Source organism: Ammospiza nelsoni, chromosome 1 (genome assembly GCF_027579445.1).
Source record: "Ammospiza nelsoni isolate bAmmNel1 chromosome 1, bAmmNel1.pri, whole genome shotgun sequence".
NCBI classification, from domain to species: domain Eukaryota; kingdom Metazoa; phylum Chordata; class Aves; order Passeriformes; family Passerellidae; genus Ammospiza; species Ammospiza nelsoni.
The window spans coordinates 107,291,002-107,309,530 of record NC_080633.1 but is presented as its reverse complement, the minus strand read 5'-3'; the positions used below and the strand labels follow the sequence as shown (position 1 = coordinate 107,309,530).

General features: G+C 41.5%; 2 protein-coding genes across 4 annotated transcripts in view; one reads left to right on the top strand and one right to left on the bottom strand.

Annotated features, from left to right (window-relative positions):
- Positions 1–7,978, top strand: part of OSBPL1A (oxysterol binding protein like 1A) — a 78,047-nt gene extending 70,069 nt beyond the window's left edge. For all 3 annotated transcript variants that reach the window (XM_059471443.1, XM_059471444.1, XM_059471445.1), the window contains 4 exons: positions 413–529; positions 1,311–1,434; positions 3,100–3,190; positions 6,815–7,978. In XM_059471443.1, the coding sequence (XP_059327426.1) occupies positions 413–529; positions 1,311–1,434; positions 3,100–3,190; positions 6,815–6,917 (435 nt within the window). In that variant the 3' untranslated portion in view covers positions 6,918–7,978. The remainder of the gene's footprint in view (positions 1–412; positions 530–1,310; positions 1,435–3,099; positions 3,191–6,814) is intronic.
- Positions 7,979–15,452: 7,474 nt separating this feature from the next.
- Positions 15,453–18,529, bottom strand: part of TTC39C (tetratricopeptide repeat domain 39C) — a 36,787-nt gene continuing 33,710 nt past the window's right edge. Inside the window, exon 14 of the mRNA XM_059489335.1 lies at positions 15,453–18,016. Coding sequence (XP_059345318.1) covers positions 17,927–18,016 — 90 coding nt within the window. The 3' untranslated portion in view covers positions 15,453–17,926. The remainder of the gene's footprint in view (positions 18,017–18,529) is intronic.

The window sequence follows — 18,529 nt, the reverse complement described above, 5'->3', positions numbered from 1 at the left end:
TGTGCTGGCATTTCTTTGTTGTGGAAGGATGAGGAATGTGGCTTCCATTCTTCACCTTTAATGAAGCAGTAGTGAAGTTAAGTATCAGGCATGAAAATGCTTGTACTTGAGGAAAGAGGACATCTCTGAGGTGGAAAAATTGACATTTCTTAGCGCTTGAACATCCAACTTACATCTATAAAGATGTTGATGCAAGAAACTGTTGGTAGAGTTCCACTGGGAGAGAATTGGGAGTATGTGTGCTATGTAAACACCTCAATCCTTGGCAAGAAAAGTTTCTTTGCTGAAATTACTCACCTTTAGTCAAGGAAATAATTTTCTGTAAGTTCCAGTATTGGAATGATGGGGTGTGAATGGTTTCATGATTTCATGATTTCAAAGAACCACTCTTTTCTTTGTGTGCTGCCTTTAGGTGGGCAATACCGAGGAATCAGATGAGATGCCATTGCCTGACTCTGAGAGTGTGTATGTTATTCCTGGAAGTGTTTTGCTATGGAAGATAACTCCAAGGCCCCCAAATTCAGCACAGGTCAGCTATGGTTCTCCTTATTGAAAGTGTGTGCTATCTTGTTACTCTGTATGGTTTACACAAAGCACATCCATTTGTTGTCTTTGTCATTCGCAAGTCTGGGTTTGCCTGTTTATTGCAACAAGCCTCCCCACCACAACTGTAACTTTCTAATGTGGGGTTGGAAGGATAACTGCCACAGGGATCAATCTAGGATTCGTGGAATTTCTCTGGAAAATGGGATGCTTCATGTAGATAGGGGCATGGGGCCTTTCCCCACCTCTTCTCTCCACATTGCTTCACCCACTGAGGCACCAGCCTTGTAAGAAATCACACTGAAGGGCTTTATTAGAGGCCAGACATTTCCAAGGACAGACCTGCATGGCACAAGTTGGTGTGGGAAGGGCTGTGAAGCTGGAGAACCACTAGGCAGAATACAAGGGTATTCTGTGCAACTGAGAAGACAAAGAAATTGGTACAGAAAAGATGCCCCCACTGTATTAATCAAGGGGGACATCTCTCCACAGAGATAGAGAAAATACCAGTAGGACTGGAAAAAGAAGATAAGGGAGAAATAGTGCACTGAGTAATTGGATGCTGGCCTCCTTAAGCAGAAATAGCAAGGATCACCTACACTGCCTGACAGTGCAGTTTTGCTGGAATCTTGAGCAATCCTATATTGACTGATTAAGTAATACAAAAGCACTTGGATGTTTCTTTTTAGACAGCAGTTTCCTTTTGTATTAACACAGTAGCTAGAGGTGTCGTAAAGTCACCTTTCATCATTGTCTCTGAATTTCAGATGTATAATTTTACAAGCTTTGCTATGGCTTTGAATGAGTTGGACAAAGAAATGGAGAGTGTCATTCCCAAAACTGACTGCCGGCTACGACCAGATATCAGAGCTATGGAAAATGGAGAAATAGGTAACTTCAGCTATGGACAAAGAGGGTTTTGTTTTTTCTTAAAACTGAGGGACTGGGAAAAAAGTTGTTAGATGAACAGCCAGAGGAAGTAGCTCCCCATGCATTCCTCCATGATGCCAGGCAGTAACTCTTTACACAACCTTCTGCAGGCTGTGTTGAGCTTCTGGTGTCACCCACCCGTACAGGGAATGGTTGGGATGGAGGTGTTCTTCTTCATAGTCACCCATATCTGCTGCTGTGGTTTAGACCGGTGACCAAAGCAGTGTTGATAAACAATACCTGCATAGTGTTAAAGAAATATTCGTGAACTTTTCAGTTTGTCTGTTTCCATCAGCCTGATGCAGAGGAAGTGTTTTGTTGTGCCAGTTCTGAGAAATGCAGTCAAAACTATTAAAGTAAAACTGCAATGCCAAAAAATACACTTGATGCAAAATTATACTTCACTGGGAGCTAAACACTTCTGCTGTCCTAGAATAGTGAATAGAGTAGTGTGCTTTTAAACCAACATGAAAGCAGGATGGCCAGCTTTGTAGACTAACAGTATGGGGGCTCTTGTTTTCTCTGGCTAACTGATTGGGGTAAGTCATGAAACCCTGATTTGGTTTCAGCTGTACAACAGGGCAAAAACTATGAGACTTCAGGTAAGTAGTCTGAGATCTAGCAATAAAAATCACTGTCATGGTGTAACACAGTGCAGTTATGCAGTTTTATTTCTTTTTACTCAGAAGCTGATAACCATTTCTTTGAGGCTTTTAAAACAGATCAGGGAATTCCCACAACCACTCTCTCCTGCCTGTACAACTGTTTTGTGGCCAGGATGATGGATATATTTGGTTTAGAGCATCCCCAGTAATTTGTCTGTGTAAATTTAAAGAGCAAATAACTATGCTGTTAGCAACAGACCATATTCCTTCATGATACACTAGCAGCATGAAGTTTGTATTGCAGCTAGTAATACACAGTGGGTTAGTAGCTGACAGGGAATGGCTGATAGAAATAGTTTAAGAAAATCATTCTCGGAAAACTTGTGTATGAAATGCTTTTAGAGGATTCAGGAAAGTGTGATTGACTTTCATCAAATCTGCTTCTGAGTCTGACTTACTCCTCAGACCTTCTGATTGTCCTTTCTTGGCAAAGAGAAGCAACTGCTCTGCTTGTTTGGGATGCTGCATTAGTGCATTACAAAAAAAAAAATTAAGGGATGCTGCAGAGATAATTCTTTGTAATCTGGAAATGAGTATTCCATACCTCTGGTGATGAGGAACTAGACACTAGTAGCAACTTAACTCAAAATTCAACAAGAAGCAGGTGGCCAGATTTCTGAAATAAATTGGTCATATCTTAAGTTTCCCTACTGAAATAAATTCTACATATGCCACCTGTCTTAGCTCACATTTGCTATCATGCAGACATATTTCCTGAGTCCTTAGGCCATAGATAAATATATATTCAGCAGTCTTGAAGACTAGGATGCCACTGGCTGATCCTTTAGCCTGACTGTGCTTTTAGACTAACCCAGTAACCATCAGTGTTCTGTAGATGGCTTTTTAAATGGACATTTTCTACTACTGCCCTTATTTATTTTCTGGGTCAGATGAAGTAATGTCCCTGTCTTATATATTATGCTTTAATATGTATATTTTTGTGTATTTTTATTCCTTCAAGATCTGGCTAGTGAAGAAAAGAAGAGGCTAGAGGAAAAACAGAGGACTGCCCGCAAAAATCGTTCCAAGTCAGAAGAAGACTGGAAGACGAGGTTGGTGCCCTTGTCTCTGTGTGTGTGTGGTTACATAAAGGCTTTGAACATTCAAGCTGGGTGACAGTCTCCACTGGTGACATGCAGTGAGTGTTGTGTCAGCATGAAGAGCAGACAGACAGCATCAGGTCTGCAGTGCTGCCTTGTGTTTGCAGACTCGCTCCCAGCGGGATGGGGATGTAGTTCCAGAGGGAAGCCCCAGGCTTGCTCTGGCTCCTTCTCTCACTCTTGCACACCCATATGCAAACAAACTGTTGTCTTCTCTGAGCACTTCTTGCTTCTGGCATGACAAAGATGTTACCTCTGAGGGCTGCTGGTAAGGACTGGTGTTGCTGGTTAGTTTATAATTGCCTCAAATGTGCATGCCTGGCCAAAGAGAAGAGGAGATGCTCCCTCCTTGTGAGCTCACCCATGACTTCTCAGCCCCATGGCTCTGTGCTGACAATGCTGTGTTCTCACAGTTTATCACCCAGTTATCCAAGACCCTGCCTCCTTATGGAGGGGGCCCCTAACTACAAAAGAGGAGCTAAGGGAGAAGTTAGTGTACAAGGAACCTGCCTGCCAGTATGTTTTGGGGGTTTTCTTTAAACTACAAGGAGTCAGCTGGGAGCTCTTACACACAAGCTGTGAAAACCTAACCAGATGAATCAAGTTTTACCAGACAAAGTCTATTTAAAAGCATAGTAATAAGTTGGCATTATCTTCTCAGAAAAAACAACAGTAGTGCTAAACTAAAATAAGCAAGGTTCTTCTCTTCTGTATTATTAATACGGTCAGACACTCTGGATTAAATATCTTTAAAGTGTTTGTAACAATAAATCACGTTTTTCTTTTTTTTTTTTTTTTTTTTTGAAATGAAGTCACCCATCATCCCAAAATCCCAGGTTTGGACATGTCTGCCTTTGTCTTTTTCCTATGCCTGCTCTCCTGAAGTGTTTGGGTTTGTTTGCATAGAGACTGATGGAGAATAACACCTTTGTGAAGGTTCTAAGTGCTGGACAGCCTTGCACCTTTCGCTTCCTTTCCCAAATTCAGTGCTTCTAGCTCTCACCAGGTGTTTTCAAACCTGGGATAGTTACATAGTATTCTTCCAGGTGCCTGAAGTAGCTTAAATATAGCTCAAAGCACCTGAGGCTGGAAATTGGGGGATTCCCATAGAGCTGTGGTTTTTGGGTTATATAATTAGCACAGATTCCATTCACAAGGTTCTGCAACTGCTGTTGTGCATTGTGTAAAACTGTTCAGCACTAATCTGGAGTATCCTTTAAGAACTCTTTGCTTTCCAGGATGTTCCTAAAGCTTTGGCAGAAAATTCCTGGTGTCTGATCTCTTTAGTAGGAATGCCAGGTGTGGCTATAAAGGATGAATGTTAAGTTTAAGGAGAGTTGTGCTCTGGGGGGAAAAGTGCATGCTGTGAAGAACTGTCCTACCCATTCCCAGGTCATCTGTAGGTCTTATTCTGCAGTGCATTATGAGCTCAGATCTAAACTGCTGCCATTTCCCTGCACAGAAAAACAGGTTTCTTGCTTTGTCTGGTAGAATTTCTCCTTCCTAAGACGATTCTCCAAAGTGCCCAGTGATTTTTTTATTTAATATATATAATTTTATTATTCTGAATCCATTTTACAAGTGAGGTGTTTCTCAAGAGGTGATTAATGTTGAATACTGAATATTTTAGATGCTGACCAGTAATCTTAAGTCCTGAGTAACATTATTTAACTCAGTTCTGAAGTGGTCTGTTGATTTTCATGAAGTCTGTCCCATCTTCCCCACATCCCTGACTGATTTAGGTCTTACAGGTCTCTCAGGCTTAGTTCCTCCCACTGCCTTTCCCCTTCCTATTGAAGTAGGTGGACACTGGAGGAGGGGCATGCTGGCCTGACCTGTACAAGTGTTGAGGACACACTAATGAGCTGTGGGCTGGTAGAATTTCTTAATCTGAGAGGTGAGGTCACTGTGCTTATAGCCCTGTCTCACAGCAAATGTTTGGCTTTAGCTCTGGAATGAGCTGCTGTCACCAGTGAACTGGACACCTAAGCCAATCCAGACACCTCTTATTTGGGAGTAACTGACTGCTCCTGTGGGAGGAGAAGCAGGAGTGAGCTGTGTACAGTACTAGGGGTGAATGACTTCTGTTGACTTCAGTTAACCAGGGCAGCAGGAGAACTGCTGGAGTGTTCACCTGGTCAGTTACCCCCAGGAAGGCAGCACAAGGCATTTCTTGCAGCACAGCTCTCTCAAGTCCTTTGAGCCAAGCAAGACTTGCCTGTTAGCTGCCCTGCTTTGTAGCACAACCCTGCAGTACTGGTGGCCTTTGGGTTTTTGCCTTTTAAAGAGATCAAGTCAGATTTGGTTCAAATGTGCCTTTTCTCTTCTGAAACATTGCTGGAGAAGGGAAGAGCAGAGTTAAACAGGCTGCCTTGCACACAGATCATTTACTTAAGTGACTGTGGTCACTACAGTGAGTCACAGAGAGAGACAATGCCTTCTGTGGTCAGTGAGAGGTGAAAGGAAGCTGAGGAGCACATTACCACAGAAACAGCTTCTACAAAGCTGGCTTGTGCCATAAATGTGGCTTGGCAAAATACAGAAGGAAGTTAAAATGCTTGAGGTCTGGTGCTGTGCACTGCTGAGGCACAAGATTGAGTAACTGGGCCAAACAGAAAGTGGCATTCACTGTGTGCTATGTGGTGCTTCTAGATTAAGCAGGAAGAGGGAAGAAAGGAAAGAAAGCAGGTGCTCAACATCAGTGTTTCTATTAATAACAAGCTTAGTAAAAGCTTGCAAGGAGCTCTGTGCAGATGGAATCAGCTTTCTGGGCATTCAAATTGAGTCTCCTGCTGCCAACAGTGTAACACAACAGTTAACTTGTCATAATCCAGAACTCCTCCTGCAGCCTGTGCGTGATGTTTCATCCTCATTGAGGGTAGCTGGCACACTTGTTCCAAGTTACCTGCTGGTCAAACCAAAGGGAAGGAAGCACAGGCAGTGGGAACAAGGACAGGTCACCTGTGAAGAACAGAGAGATGAGTTGTATAGGGATGGGGTAAGGAAGGCCAAGGCAAAGCCGGAACTTGGCAAAGCGTTGGAAAAAAAAATAACACAAAGGGCTTCCACACATATGTTAACCAGAAAAGAAAGGTCAAAGAAGGGGATGGTTTTTAAGGTGTTTTCCAACCCAAGTCACTGTACAATTCTATGATGAAGTGCATTGCAAAACAAGGCTTTAAAAAAACAAGGGATCCAGGGATCTATTTGTTTTTAGGACTGCAGTGCTTGTGGTGTTTACATGTCTTGCAAAAACTGTTACTGCTTCTGCATGCCAGAATGGTTTTTCAAAACTGCTTTGAAATAAAGCTGTATCTGTCCTTTTTTTATGCAGTAAATGGCAAAACACTGGTGTCAGTAATTCCATCTCAGAGATGTTTAAGCAATGTTGCAAATGGGGAAATGTAATCACTGAACATGACTTTAAACTCACAAATTTAAAACCAAGAGGACTCCTGCAACAATTATTTTGTGCTGTGTATTTTATAACATCTGCTGAAGATGCAGCATAGTAGTTCTGAACTTGTACAAGGGAGTCTTAATAGCTTCACTAACCTGCTGTGTGTTTCCTTGCAGATGGTTCCACCAAGGCCCCAATCCCCACACTGGTACACAGGACTGGCTTTACTCTGGCAACTACTGGGACAGAAACTACTTTAATTTGCCTGATATTTATTAAAATGCAGTAAGGAGCCTCTGACTGATACAAATAAGTCTTAATCTGTTTTAATGTTTTCCCTTGTTCTACTTATCTCCTGAAAATACTGACATGTTATCAAACAGAATATTAAGCAACTCTGCAATAAATCTGGTGGTACATGATCTGCAGTCCTAAAGGTAGGGGAATAACTTTTCTGGCTGATGGTGGGTCCTGCATGGACAAAGTTGCTGTGGTTTCAAGCTGCCCTGAGTACACCTATATTAGGTTGTGGTGTATGAGGAATAGAACACCTTCAGCTGTTCTGTGAATACTTTATTTTGTAGATAACATTGGCACAAGTAAAACTGGTTTTATTTATTGTGACATGGGAATGTTTAAAAAGCACACAAAGTAATTGCAATATTCTATTCTTAAATGAAGAAAAGGGTGTCACTTCTGTAAAGATGTAATTTTTCATAAAGTGACTTTTCTTTTACTAAAGTAATTCCCTTAAGCTGAGCTCTGCTCAGGAGATTCCAGAAGTGTTCCCATCTCTGGAGCAGTAATGCAGTTGTTTAAGCTGGTAACATTACTCAGAGGTTATTTATTCAATGTTTTGTGCAGTGTGTTTTGAATTTTGCTCTCCTGTTTTGCTACCAACCTATAATTTTAAGGAATTAAGAGCCATTTAAATATCTACAGATTTGATTTGAACTGCACACTAGTAACAGGTTTTAAAAGAATCTGTTTCATGCACTAGAAGTTCCGGTGCCCAGCACCACTGCAAGAACCTAATCAGTCCAGGAATGACCTGGTGGAACACAGCAGGGGGACAGGACTGTGTCTGTACTGTGCAAACTCCCTGCAAGGAAGTCTTGTGCATTTCAAAGGTAGTACAGCACCTCAGTGAGGCCTCCTGTGCACAGCTGCTTTACCCCTTTTCAGTGGGGTGCATTCAATCTTAGTCTGTTTATACTGAACTGTGTACAGAGCTTCTAGAGGGCAAGCTGCTCTTTGTACAGTATTTTAACTGCTGTCTGGAGGTTAGTATTAATTGAATAATTTAATTGCTACTAAATAAAGGCTTCAGAACTTCTGCATCTAGTCTAAAGTGAGTGATGTTCAACAGTGCTGACCCCTTCTAAGCAAGCCTCATCCCAAACCTGCTGCAGTGAGGACAGGTATTATGTTTCCCTGTGCTCCACGGACCTCTCATCTCCATAAGCAAAGAATAGTCTCTTTCTAGGGGGTGGGGAGGGCTGGGGAACTGAGCTTCCTGCAGTTTGAGCTTTGAGTGGACTACTGAAACTGTTAATAAGGCAATGAGATGCTTTCTATTTTTATTCTAGGCACTTCTCACATTCCCCATATTTGCATAGATAAGGGAAAGCTTTTTCCTTGGCAGCTTTTCCTGTCAGGGGCCAGCTCTCATAGTGACCTGTAGATGCAGGATTTTAGTACCTGTTCTATCTGCAGGAAGCCTCTTCTCTGGCCAGAGCTTCTTGAAATCTGTCTGGACTGCTGTGCAGCTCCAGGTGTGAGTCTGAGATCTGCAAAATTAGCCTGGCCAGTGCAGGTCAAGGAAAGCAAAACATTTAGTTCCTGCCTGCTCCCCATGACTATAGCATGGGTGGCTCCTCACTGGAACAGCTCCAGCAGATGTGGCAGGGGGCACAGTTCACACAAGGCTAACATTGGGGATGTTCAACATGGGAATGCAGTTCTAATTGCTGGTGCTTTCTTTTGAACATTTGCTTAACATTATTTGATTTATTGCAATGTAAATTCCATTCATCCTGACCACTTCCTGAAGTGCAAACAGCCTCTCTTCTCTCTCTCTTCTGTTTAAAAATTAACATGAACTCAGTAGGTAAGTGTGGAAGAACTTCTTTAGGTGCTACATAAATGCACTCCAAGGGGAGGGTATTTTGCCCCACTCTGAATATTACACAAACAACTAAAAGTTCAGGCTAGAGGCAAAAAGATGTGTATAAATATGAGGCTAAAAACTGTGGTTCTTTCAGACTAAAATCAGAGCAGGACTTGCAAACAATAACAAGCAGAGGAAAGCAGTGTGGGTGTGTTATATAGGACAACTAGTTTAACCAATCATCTCTATTTTGTTTTGAAAAGGGATAAATTAAGTTTCTAGTAGTAAAATCCAAACAGTAGCATGTGCCTATGTGGGAAGCAAGCATTGTTTTTCAGTACCCTGCTCTGGGCATGGGGTCTGATGTAATGGTAGCCTGTCTTTGCAGTACTGTAACTTCCTGCAGGAGCACTTAGTGTGTGCTACTGCCAGTGGGTCTTTGCAGACATCCCATCTGCCAGAGGGATGGCCACTGGGAAAACACTGGCTCTGCATGGCTTAGCTGCGCTCTCAGCTGCAGAGTTAGAACCAGGGCTTGCTGATTTCTCATCAGGCAATGTAGTGATCTCCTCCTCCTTGCATCAGCATCTGGCTGTCCAAACATGGCATGGGTAGAAACAGGTTTCCAGTCCTGTGTGTTTGGAACATCAGAGCCCGCTAGAACAAAAAGTGGAGGATTTACTGACTTCATTTTTCTAGCATCACATAATTTGGAGAGGTATTTGTGACAGCTGACCATGTTGTTAATCTTCTCCCCTGGAAAAGCTGAGCATTGCCCAGGAACAAGGACCCCCACCTCCAGCAGGACAAAAGCTTCATGGTAATTTTAACCTTGTCTCAACTGAGTTAGACAACAGAAGGTCCATACATTAGAGTGTGGTGGATGTCCCAGGCACCTGAAGCTAAAAAGACATAACTGTGGGAATCAGAAGCAGTTAGTTCCAGTCATATTGTAAATCTTTATGTCTTAAACACACCTAGACCTAGGGAAAGCAAGCATGATACAGAAGGGATCTGGGACAGCAAACAGCACTTGTTAGGTGGGTGACAAACACCTGCAACCTAGCAAATAAAAATGAAAAGATAAAATGTTGTCAGAGCAGAGGCTATTTTGTCTGGTATTTCTGAAACTGAACTTTGACAAACTTGCCTAAAAGTTTAGGATTTTTTACAAAAAGCCACTGTTAATCTAGAAATCTACCTAAGCTCAACTCTCCTTTACAAAAGGCTCTGCTGTTGCAGGGAGAGGGGTGCAGGAGAGCCCCAGGCTGGAGGATTTCTCCAGCTGGGCAAGGGCTGAGATGGGCACCAGCTCTCCTGCTCTTTGTGGAAGGATGGCTGCAGAAGCTCACCAAGTCCAGCCACCACAGGCAACCACCACCATTTTCTTTCTAAGGGAAAAAACTTAGGTCACTTCTGGAATAAATGATCTTTCAGTCAAGGAGAATCAAAACTAGGATTCAAACTAGTCACCTCTCCTTAGCCACAGGGCACATGGATTACATCTTAGGTTCCTAACACCTGCTTCAGAAACTACAGGTTTTCAGCAAGATCATTTTGCATCAATGAGGACTTTGCCATCACTCTTACCTGCCTCTTTGCCCTCAGGAGTAGAGTCCTGGCCAGAGCCACATTTCTTGGACTAAATGGCAGTGAAATATAGCATAAGCATTTTGGCCAGATAGTGTTGGTTCAGTAGTTTCTTAGAAGTCACCTCTAACCCTGCATTGCACTGCCAATAGGTGATCTTTCATTTATTTACCACTAAGCTGTAGAGCTGGAAGTTGGAATTGGGAAGATGACACGAATGCCCAAATTTTCTTACCTGACAAGATAAACTTGATTGATGCCAGTTGATTCCAGTTGTGCTGTAGATTCTGGATGCCAAATAAATCATCACATGGACCTAAGGTTGTAGTACTTGAGGCCTGGCATGCATTTAATGGCTGCTTCATCTTTAACAGATAATTTGTTTGGTCTACAAAGCGAATTACTCTGAAAACTGCTCTATAAAAGATGGAACTTCTGCATCCATAATCAATTCGTCATCCCAACACAATGGTACAACCTCACCAGTAACCTCAATGGTTACCTCAACAGGTAACCTTGGTTTCACTGCAGAAAGGTATAACCTGTAATGGATCATTAGGAGCAGGTGATGGTGGAGGTAAAAGATGATCATTCTCTGTAAAACCAACATAGTAGCAGAGGGGAGGGCAGGTCTCTCAATTCATCATCACAGCTTAGCACTGAGCTGCTTTCTGAATGACATCAGAAATTATGAGAGACATTATTCGAAGCATTAGAGCTAAATCCCCTCTGAAAAAACATTATTCTCCCTGCCAGCCCAAGGCAAGTCAGGCCCATTTATAACCTGTCACTGCTGGGCAATGCCACAGAAAGGAATGGCTGCCTTGCAGCTGTGCAATCCAGTTAGCTCCCTACTGGTGCACAAGTCCCAAATCCTATACTGGCACTATGGGTGGGTGCCTCCTGGATGGCTGGACAGGGATATTTCCTTAACACAGGCATTCAGGTGGCAATTCTCAATTATGCAGCCACTCTCTCATATTTGAAAAATCACGGCAGTCAGGCAAAGCCCCCAGTGACTGGAGAAAATGAAGTATCACATCTGTTTTTAAAAAAAGGGGATGAGGACTGTAGGAGCTACCAACCAGCCAGCCTTACCTCTGTGCCTGGTAAGGCCATGGTACAGATCATCCCAGAAGATACATCAAAACATATGGAAAGTGGAGAGGTGATTAAGGACAGCCAACATGAGCTGCAGCTTCTCCAATGGCAAACAGTACCAGACTGATCTAGTAGCCTTGGATGATGGAGTGACTGCATAGTGGACAAGGGATGAGCTACAGCTGTCATCTACCTGAACTTCTTTAACAGTCCCTCCCAATATTCTGGATGCTAAATTGGAAATACATGGGTTTGATGGATAAGGAAGTGGCTAGAAGGGTGGAAACAAACCAGCACTAAGTGCACCCTCAAGGCTCTGCACTGGGACCAAAACTATTGGTAACAAGTCTGTAGCAGACTTGTTACTGTCTCTTCAATGACAGCAGGATCAAGTGTGCCCTCAGCACGTTTGCACATGACACCAAGCTGAGTGTGGTGCAGCTGATTTACCAGAGGGACAAGATGCCATCCAAAGGGATGGACAAGATTGAGGACTGGGCCCAAACAAGCTCCAGGAAGCTCAGCCAAGGCCAAGTGCAAGATCTTGCATCTGCCCACAGCATTCACACATTCCTATGAGCTGCTGCCTTTTCCCCCTCCCCACAGTACCATGAAATCTGCTCCTGCTTTCTGCCACTGACCTGCCTAATGCCCAGCACAGGCAGAACCCTTCTAAGCAAGTGCCTTTGCCAAAACCTGTTTTCCTCACTAGCAGCCAAGCCAGACATTTCTTCCCAGGATGAGGGCAATTCTTCCCTCAGCCTCAGGCTATGATGGCACCACACTCTCTAATGCTGCAACTTGCAGAAAGCAGAAAGGCTGCAGCCACATCTCACCCCTCTGTGGTGAAGGGCTGAGTGCACAGACCATCCCTTGCTTACAGCCATACAAAACCCAAGGGATTTGAACAAACTGCAAAATACAGCACTCGAGCAGCAATGTTCCTTAGTGGCCTCGGGCAGGGGCTCAGAGGACACAGCTGGAGACTGTAACTTCTTCAGCCACACCCAAGAGGAACCAGGTTATTCCTTCATAAAGGCTTTGTTTGTACTGCAGAATCTTATGATTGCAAGGGCAAACCCTGAAACAAACCTCACCTGCCCAGGTGATGAGGGCAGGTGACATTTGCTTCCCAGCACACATTATTAGTAGGTACACAAAAGATCATTTTCTGTTCCCATACAACAAGCACAAGAAAGGTCACTGTGTAGTGCTGTACTTTCAAGGTTACCACTGTATTTTGGAGGATTGTAAAGACAGAAAGATCACAGGGGCAAGGCATGATCAGGAGTCTCCTGAGGGATAAAAACTTTAACCACAAACATTGCTGCAGATCAGCCTTCATTACAGATGGAAAACCATCATCTGTCTACCTGCTCTTGCATTCTTGGATGTCTGCATCTCTACACAAACCTGAGGGGAACTCCGGCAGTAGGGAAGATTTAAAACTCACTGGTGCTAAAGCATTTAGAAAATCTGTAACAGCTTCTTTTTAAAAGTAACATACTTGCAGCAGAACTGTGCTAATTTTGAATGGCTTTCAAGTTCATTCACAGGAAAGTATGTTAATGTATACTCACCACAAAATGCTTCTTGAATCCTTAGTAATTTCTCAAGAAAACTTCTCACATTATCTTTTCAGTCCTGGAGAGTGACAACACAGATGATAATATTTAAAATGTTAAATTTTTGTATTTTATGACTCGTGAAACTAGGAAGAAGAGCTTCCTATAGAAAAAATCTTTCAAGAATATATATATGAGAGAAGTGGAAAATGAATCTTTTTTGGAGTAGGGAGAGCAATCCAAAGTCTAGATTTCTGTACTGAGAGCACATGGAAGCAGCATGCCTTGATAAAGGTATTACACATACCTGAGTGGAAAGGTAGCCATGATTACTTCAAAACCATCCCCAGTGAATACAGAGCAGAGGAGAACTTGCACATTTGCTTCTCTGGAAAACTTTCAGAACTCAAGGTCAGCAAAGCTCTGCACAGCAAAAGCTTCAAAGATGCTTAAGTACAGATATCATAAACCACAGAAAAAAGGTATTACCAGAGGTGACAGAACTGAAACATAAACCTCCATAAATATTTGAAAAGGCTGCAGGACCTAACATAACTAACCTAACATAAAATTGTGTGTGTCTGAAACTAAAGAGCAGCTACAGGAAAAAATATGTCTGGAAACTAATTCACTGTGCTGGGACTTAAATGCTGGTTCTGGAAGCCATCAAGAGCAATGTACCAGGTACTTTACTAACACATATCACCCTTTGGCCCCATAGGGAAGGGCCTGTCAGCCCATGAGCAGCCTGCCCAGCTGAGGTCATTGCCTTGTACCTTTTGCCCCTTTGCAAAAGTAACAGCTTCCAGACAAGGTTGAAATCTAAGAGCCTGGGCAGAAGTTCAGCAAATCAAGGTCCCAGATAAGCTTTATTTTTCTACCAGAAAAGGGATCAGGTCATTCATTAACTGGGAAGAAGTCTATGTCCCAGCAGTACAACTACCTTTTCTCAATATAATAAACATATTGCTTTTAGTGAAAGACTGGGAGGTCATTATTACAAAAATTACTTTGCTAGGCAAATTCTGACAATCTCTTTCTCCCTTCCTTCTCAAATCCTCAAGTCAAACAAGTAATTTTTTTCCTTTTAATCTCTTCCCTTCTCCCACCTGGGCATCTCCTCTAGGTAAGCTTGCCAGAAATGCCTGAAGAACACTGACCAACAGCCAGTCCTGCTGAGCTTAACAGAGTACTTGACTGGAACACCATCATGGAATAGGTGACATCAAAAGACAAGCAGCATTTTGGAAAAACCAGCAATGGAAAAATTAGGGCTAACATTAAGACAGCTGCACATGAAGTCCCCATGGCTGACTCTCACTGGTGGTAAAAACACAGGGGGTTCAGTAGATTGTGGAGATCTTGGACTATTGTGCAAAGGGGTTCTGAGCAAAGGCAGGGAAGAAATATAACAGTTGCAACTAATATGTACCTACCCTGATAACCTGTGGTGAGTCCAGCTGTGGGGTCCAAACGCACATCAAAAAAGTAATCAGATATAGAAACAATTCAGCATTTAATTCTGGAAAAGTTGCCTCAAATTGAATTTCTGTGTGGTAGGAAATGGGTGGGGAAGAGGCCAGGTGAGCAGGAACACTTTTCACCATCTCCTAACAATGGCACACTTTTGTGAAGTAATACACTTGAACAAGTCTATTACTCCTAAATTTCACTTTTCCTTTGTGCTCTAGGCTGCCTGCAAAGTTTCTGACAGATGCCACCGGCTTCCCAACTTAAAATAAAAAGATAAACATAAATTTACTCAAGATTAGCTTTAACAATATTTGTTTGGGATTGCATAACTTGTAATGAAAGTTTTTTCTGCCACTGTTGGTGTTCCATAATGACTGCTGGAAAGGGGAGCTGAGTGCCATACTCTGCTTCCACCCCACTGCAAGGTTTGATCAGGCCTACATCAACCTAACACCTGCTCAGACTTCAGCAGGTACACAGCAGTTCTTAAACACAAGTACAATCATTTGTTAAAAAGGCAATCACATTGTTGCAAACTGAAAAGCAATTGAGTACAGCATTTGGGGAATTTTATTTAGGAATAAAGCATAACTAGAGTATGAAACACACATTCAAAGTCAGAGAAATTAAAGTGCTTGCTTTAGAGTAAATTAGAAACACTTCTCAAAGGTGTAGGAATACAACAAATACAATTTTATGTGGTTCTTTTTCTTCAGTGATGAACAAGTGAATTTGACATCTTAAAAATGTACTTTAAAGCTCATTCACTCTATGGTTGAGCTCAATATGAAGTAACTCACTTGCTAATCCAGGAGACTGCAATTATACTGGAAGAAAAATGGCTGGAGGTAATTGCTGAGTAGAAAACTTTGTTACAAAGTCACTTAACATCCCAGAAGTTTTCCCAATACTTTGTATCGTCTTGTTCAGGAGGCTACCAATTAGAATTCAAACTCAAGAAGCAAAGGAACAAAATTCATGTCCACATTTCTTTTAATTTTACTCAGAAATATAAAAGTGCAAGTTCTGTAAATTAACAACATTTACAGTACATCACAATAAATATGCCACCCTGTGACATCTAAAAATTCTAGTTATCTGAAATGAGTTGTACTGAGATAAAAACTGCATCAACATCAACAAATACCTGTCCCAGTAAAGATGGCCTTATATATTACTTAGCAAGATGCATATTCCATTATTGCTATTAGACCATGCCTCCGAGTTCCACAGTATAAAAACTTACTAGTTTACACAAAAGACCATTGGTTTTTTTTCTCATCACAGGCACAATCTAACATAAAAAATAATTCTGCCATATACAGTGTAGGAGGGTCTCCTGTGAGGAGAGGGGAGGGAAAAAGTAACTAATACAGAAACATACAGTTGTGATGATTTGCTAAGCCCACAGGAAAGCTGCACTTTGCACAGAGTTATTGAACTGTTACATGAACATATAATGTCTTTCTATACCCACTCCTGGCCTGGTGAGAACAGGCCTTTTAGTAAATTTACTACAATTTTCTAGCTACCTCCAAGTATGCAGACTCTAAATATCCCAACACAAATTGCATGCAGGTGCTTTGTGTCCTGAACAGCCAAGTCTCACATCATATTTAAGGAGTGTATTTAAAAAGAATTTTGCCAGTAGCTGCACCATTCCCAGCTATTTACCCAGAACAGACTGTCTGATTGAAAAACATTAAAAGTCAGATAGGACAAAATAAGATTTCAAGTACATTAAAGCCCATTTTTAAAATAATTATTTGAACTCTAAGCAGTCACTATATACATATACAATATATCATTTTCTAGTCAATATTTATTTGGATTGACCAAATAAGGTTGAACACCCATTTATGACTCAGTATTACCATCAAAGTGGAATAAAAAAATCCCAGTGTACTACCTGTAAGACACCTAGATTATACAAAAATAAAACTGCTTTATAAAGAGTTCCTCCTCTCCTTCAGGAACTGCAACAGAAGTGTTAAACTGCTCTAGGAATGCCTTTCATAGCAGAACTGTGTCTTTCTAGAGAGAAATAAAAGTGTCTCAACCATTTCATTTGGCCTACCAAACAGGACATTACTTCTCTCCTCCATATCAGTCTTGCTTTAGATGTAACCTCAAAAGCAAATCAATGAAGGTTAGGTGGGCAAAGTCTAGAACTTTGGCAACATGCTCTACAAAAAGGTAAGAAGAAACAAAAAAAGCTTAAGCTAAGGAACTGTTTAAGGCAACCTGACCAAAGTAAAGATAAGGCTTTTGGATAACTATTTCCAAGGATATCCAGTTTTCTTAGCTTTGCAAAGTAACACAATTCAACTAACTTTATGGTCAGATTTCCATTCATAAGCGTCTTTAAAAAAATATTTACCTTCCTAGAATATAATATTAGCTGAATATAAAACATAAGGAAATACTACACATTCAGGACAAAAGTAAAAAAAAAAGCTACAGATAAGCACACTGATGGCCAAGTATTAAAAATTATATGGTCATGACAAAAGTTTTAGGCTCTCTGAGGTATTTCAATAACTTGACATGACAGGCTTGAAATACTATACAGAGACTGAAGATATTGTAATATTGGTGTAATTACTAAAGCAGTTTTGTGGGTTGTCATTTTTTTTGTTTGTGGGTTTTTAAAATACCTTTAAAGGTCAATGCTGGAAGGATCCAGCAGCTTGAATGAAAAAACATGTAAAATCTTAATATGGTATTCAGAATGTAAGAGCCGAAATAAGAACTGCCCAAGCAGTAGCTGCATGTTAAAGGATTTTTCTGGAATGTACCAGAAGCAAAGAACTTAAACATTGACATCATTGATATCACAAATATGAGCTGGGTTGGGAGGAAAGGGATAAAGAACTTAAAGAGGTGAGAGGTTTAAATTCACCATTAGCCATCATGAGGTAACTGGCAAAAGCCACAAAAAATTAGTATATCTACTTTTTGTGGCCAAACAGTTTTCCTCCTCCTCCGGTGTGCTGGCTAATACCTGGAGAAAAAGGAGTACTCTGACCACTTCCAACTTCAACATTTAAACCAATTACATATATTGCATTATTCTAATCAAACCAAAAGTGTTCCTCCTGGCAAATTTTAGATGTAGACCTGTTTTAAAAGGTAAAAATCAGCCTTGCCAATGTTGTTGAAGTAAATCATGTGCTTATTTAGGCTCACCCACAGAGTTACAAGTAATTGTGTTCACCTTGGTTTGAACAAAATAAAAAATGAAGAGTTAAAAACACAAGGTCACTTAACCTTCTTCCTGGTTGATTTACCTTTAGTTAAAATTGTAATGTTTTTACTCAGCCATACTAGGAAAGTGTCTCTGGCACAAGTGGTTTTCAGAAGAAAAGCTGGACTTCCCAACAGCTCTTTCTTCTGCTTCATCCTAAAGTGCAGGAACTGTGGGAAAGGATAGCAAGCCTTCCTGATGGTCACTGTGGAACCACTTCCCTTAGAGAGGCTAAGGCTGCGTGTATGCGGACGTGCAATCTGTTCTCAAAGTCATAGCCAGTAAATTCCTCCTGGGGGAAAAAAAAAGGAAAAAATCCCAAATATACACCTATTAGCCTCCTTCTCTTTGAGATATGCAGATAATTTTGCTATTAATGCTTAAAAAATCATGTTACAAAAGAGTCCAAAGAAAAGAGATGAACTGGCGACTGCATGTTGCAATATCCCCGTATTACCCACAGCAAAGGAATTATTACAGAAATTCCAAGTTGGTAAAGAGGGCAGATTGAAGCCCATATAGTTGAAGAGCACTTGAGGGGTTCTACTAATCCAAAAGCTCCAGAAAATCCCAACAGGCCCAAGGCAGGAACCAGGTGGAACAGACAAGGAATGGAGAATTGTCATTTTCAAAAGTTTTGTAGGCAAATCTTGCTTGAAAAACGGATCAAGGTTCTAACACTTGCAGGAGCTGTCAGTGATGTGGGCTCTGTGTGATGGCTGACCTAGCAGCACATACCTATGGAGCACACATAAATGTGTATCGTGCACATTAATGCACATCCACATGACAGGAGTTGTGGATT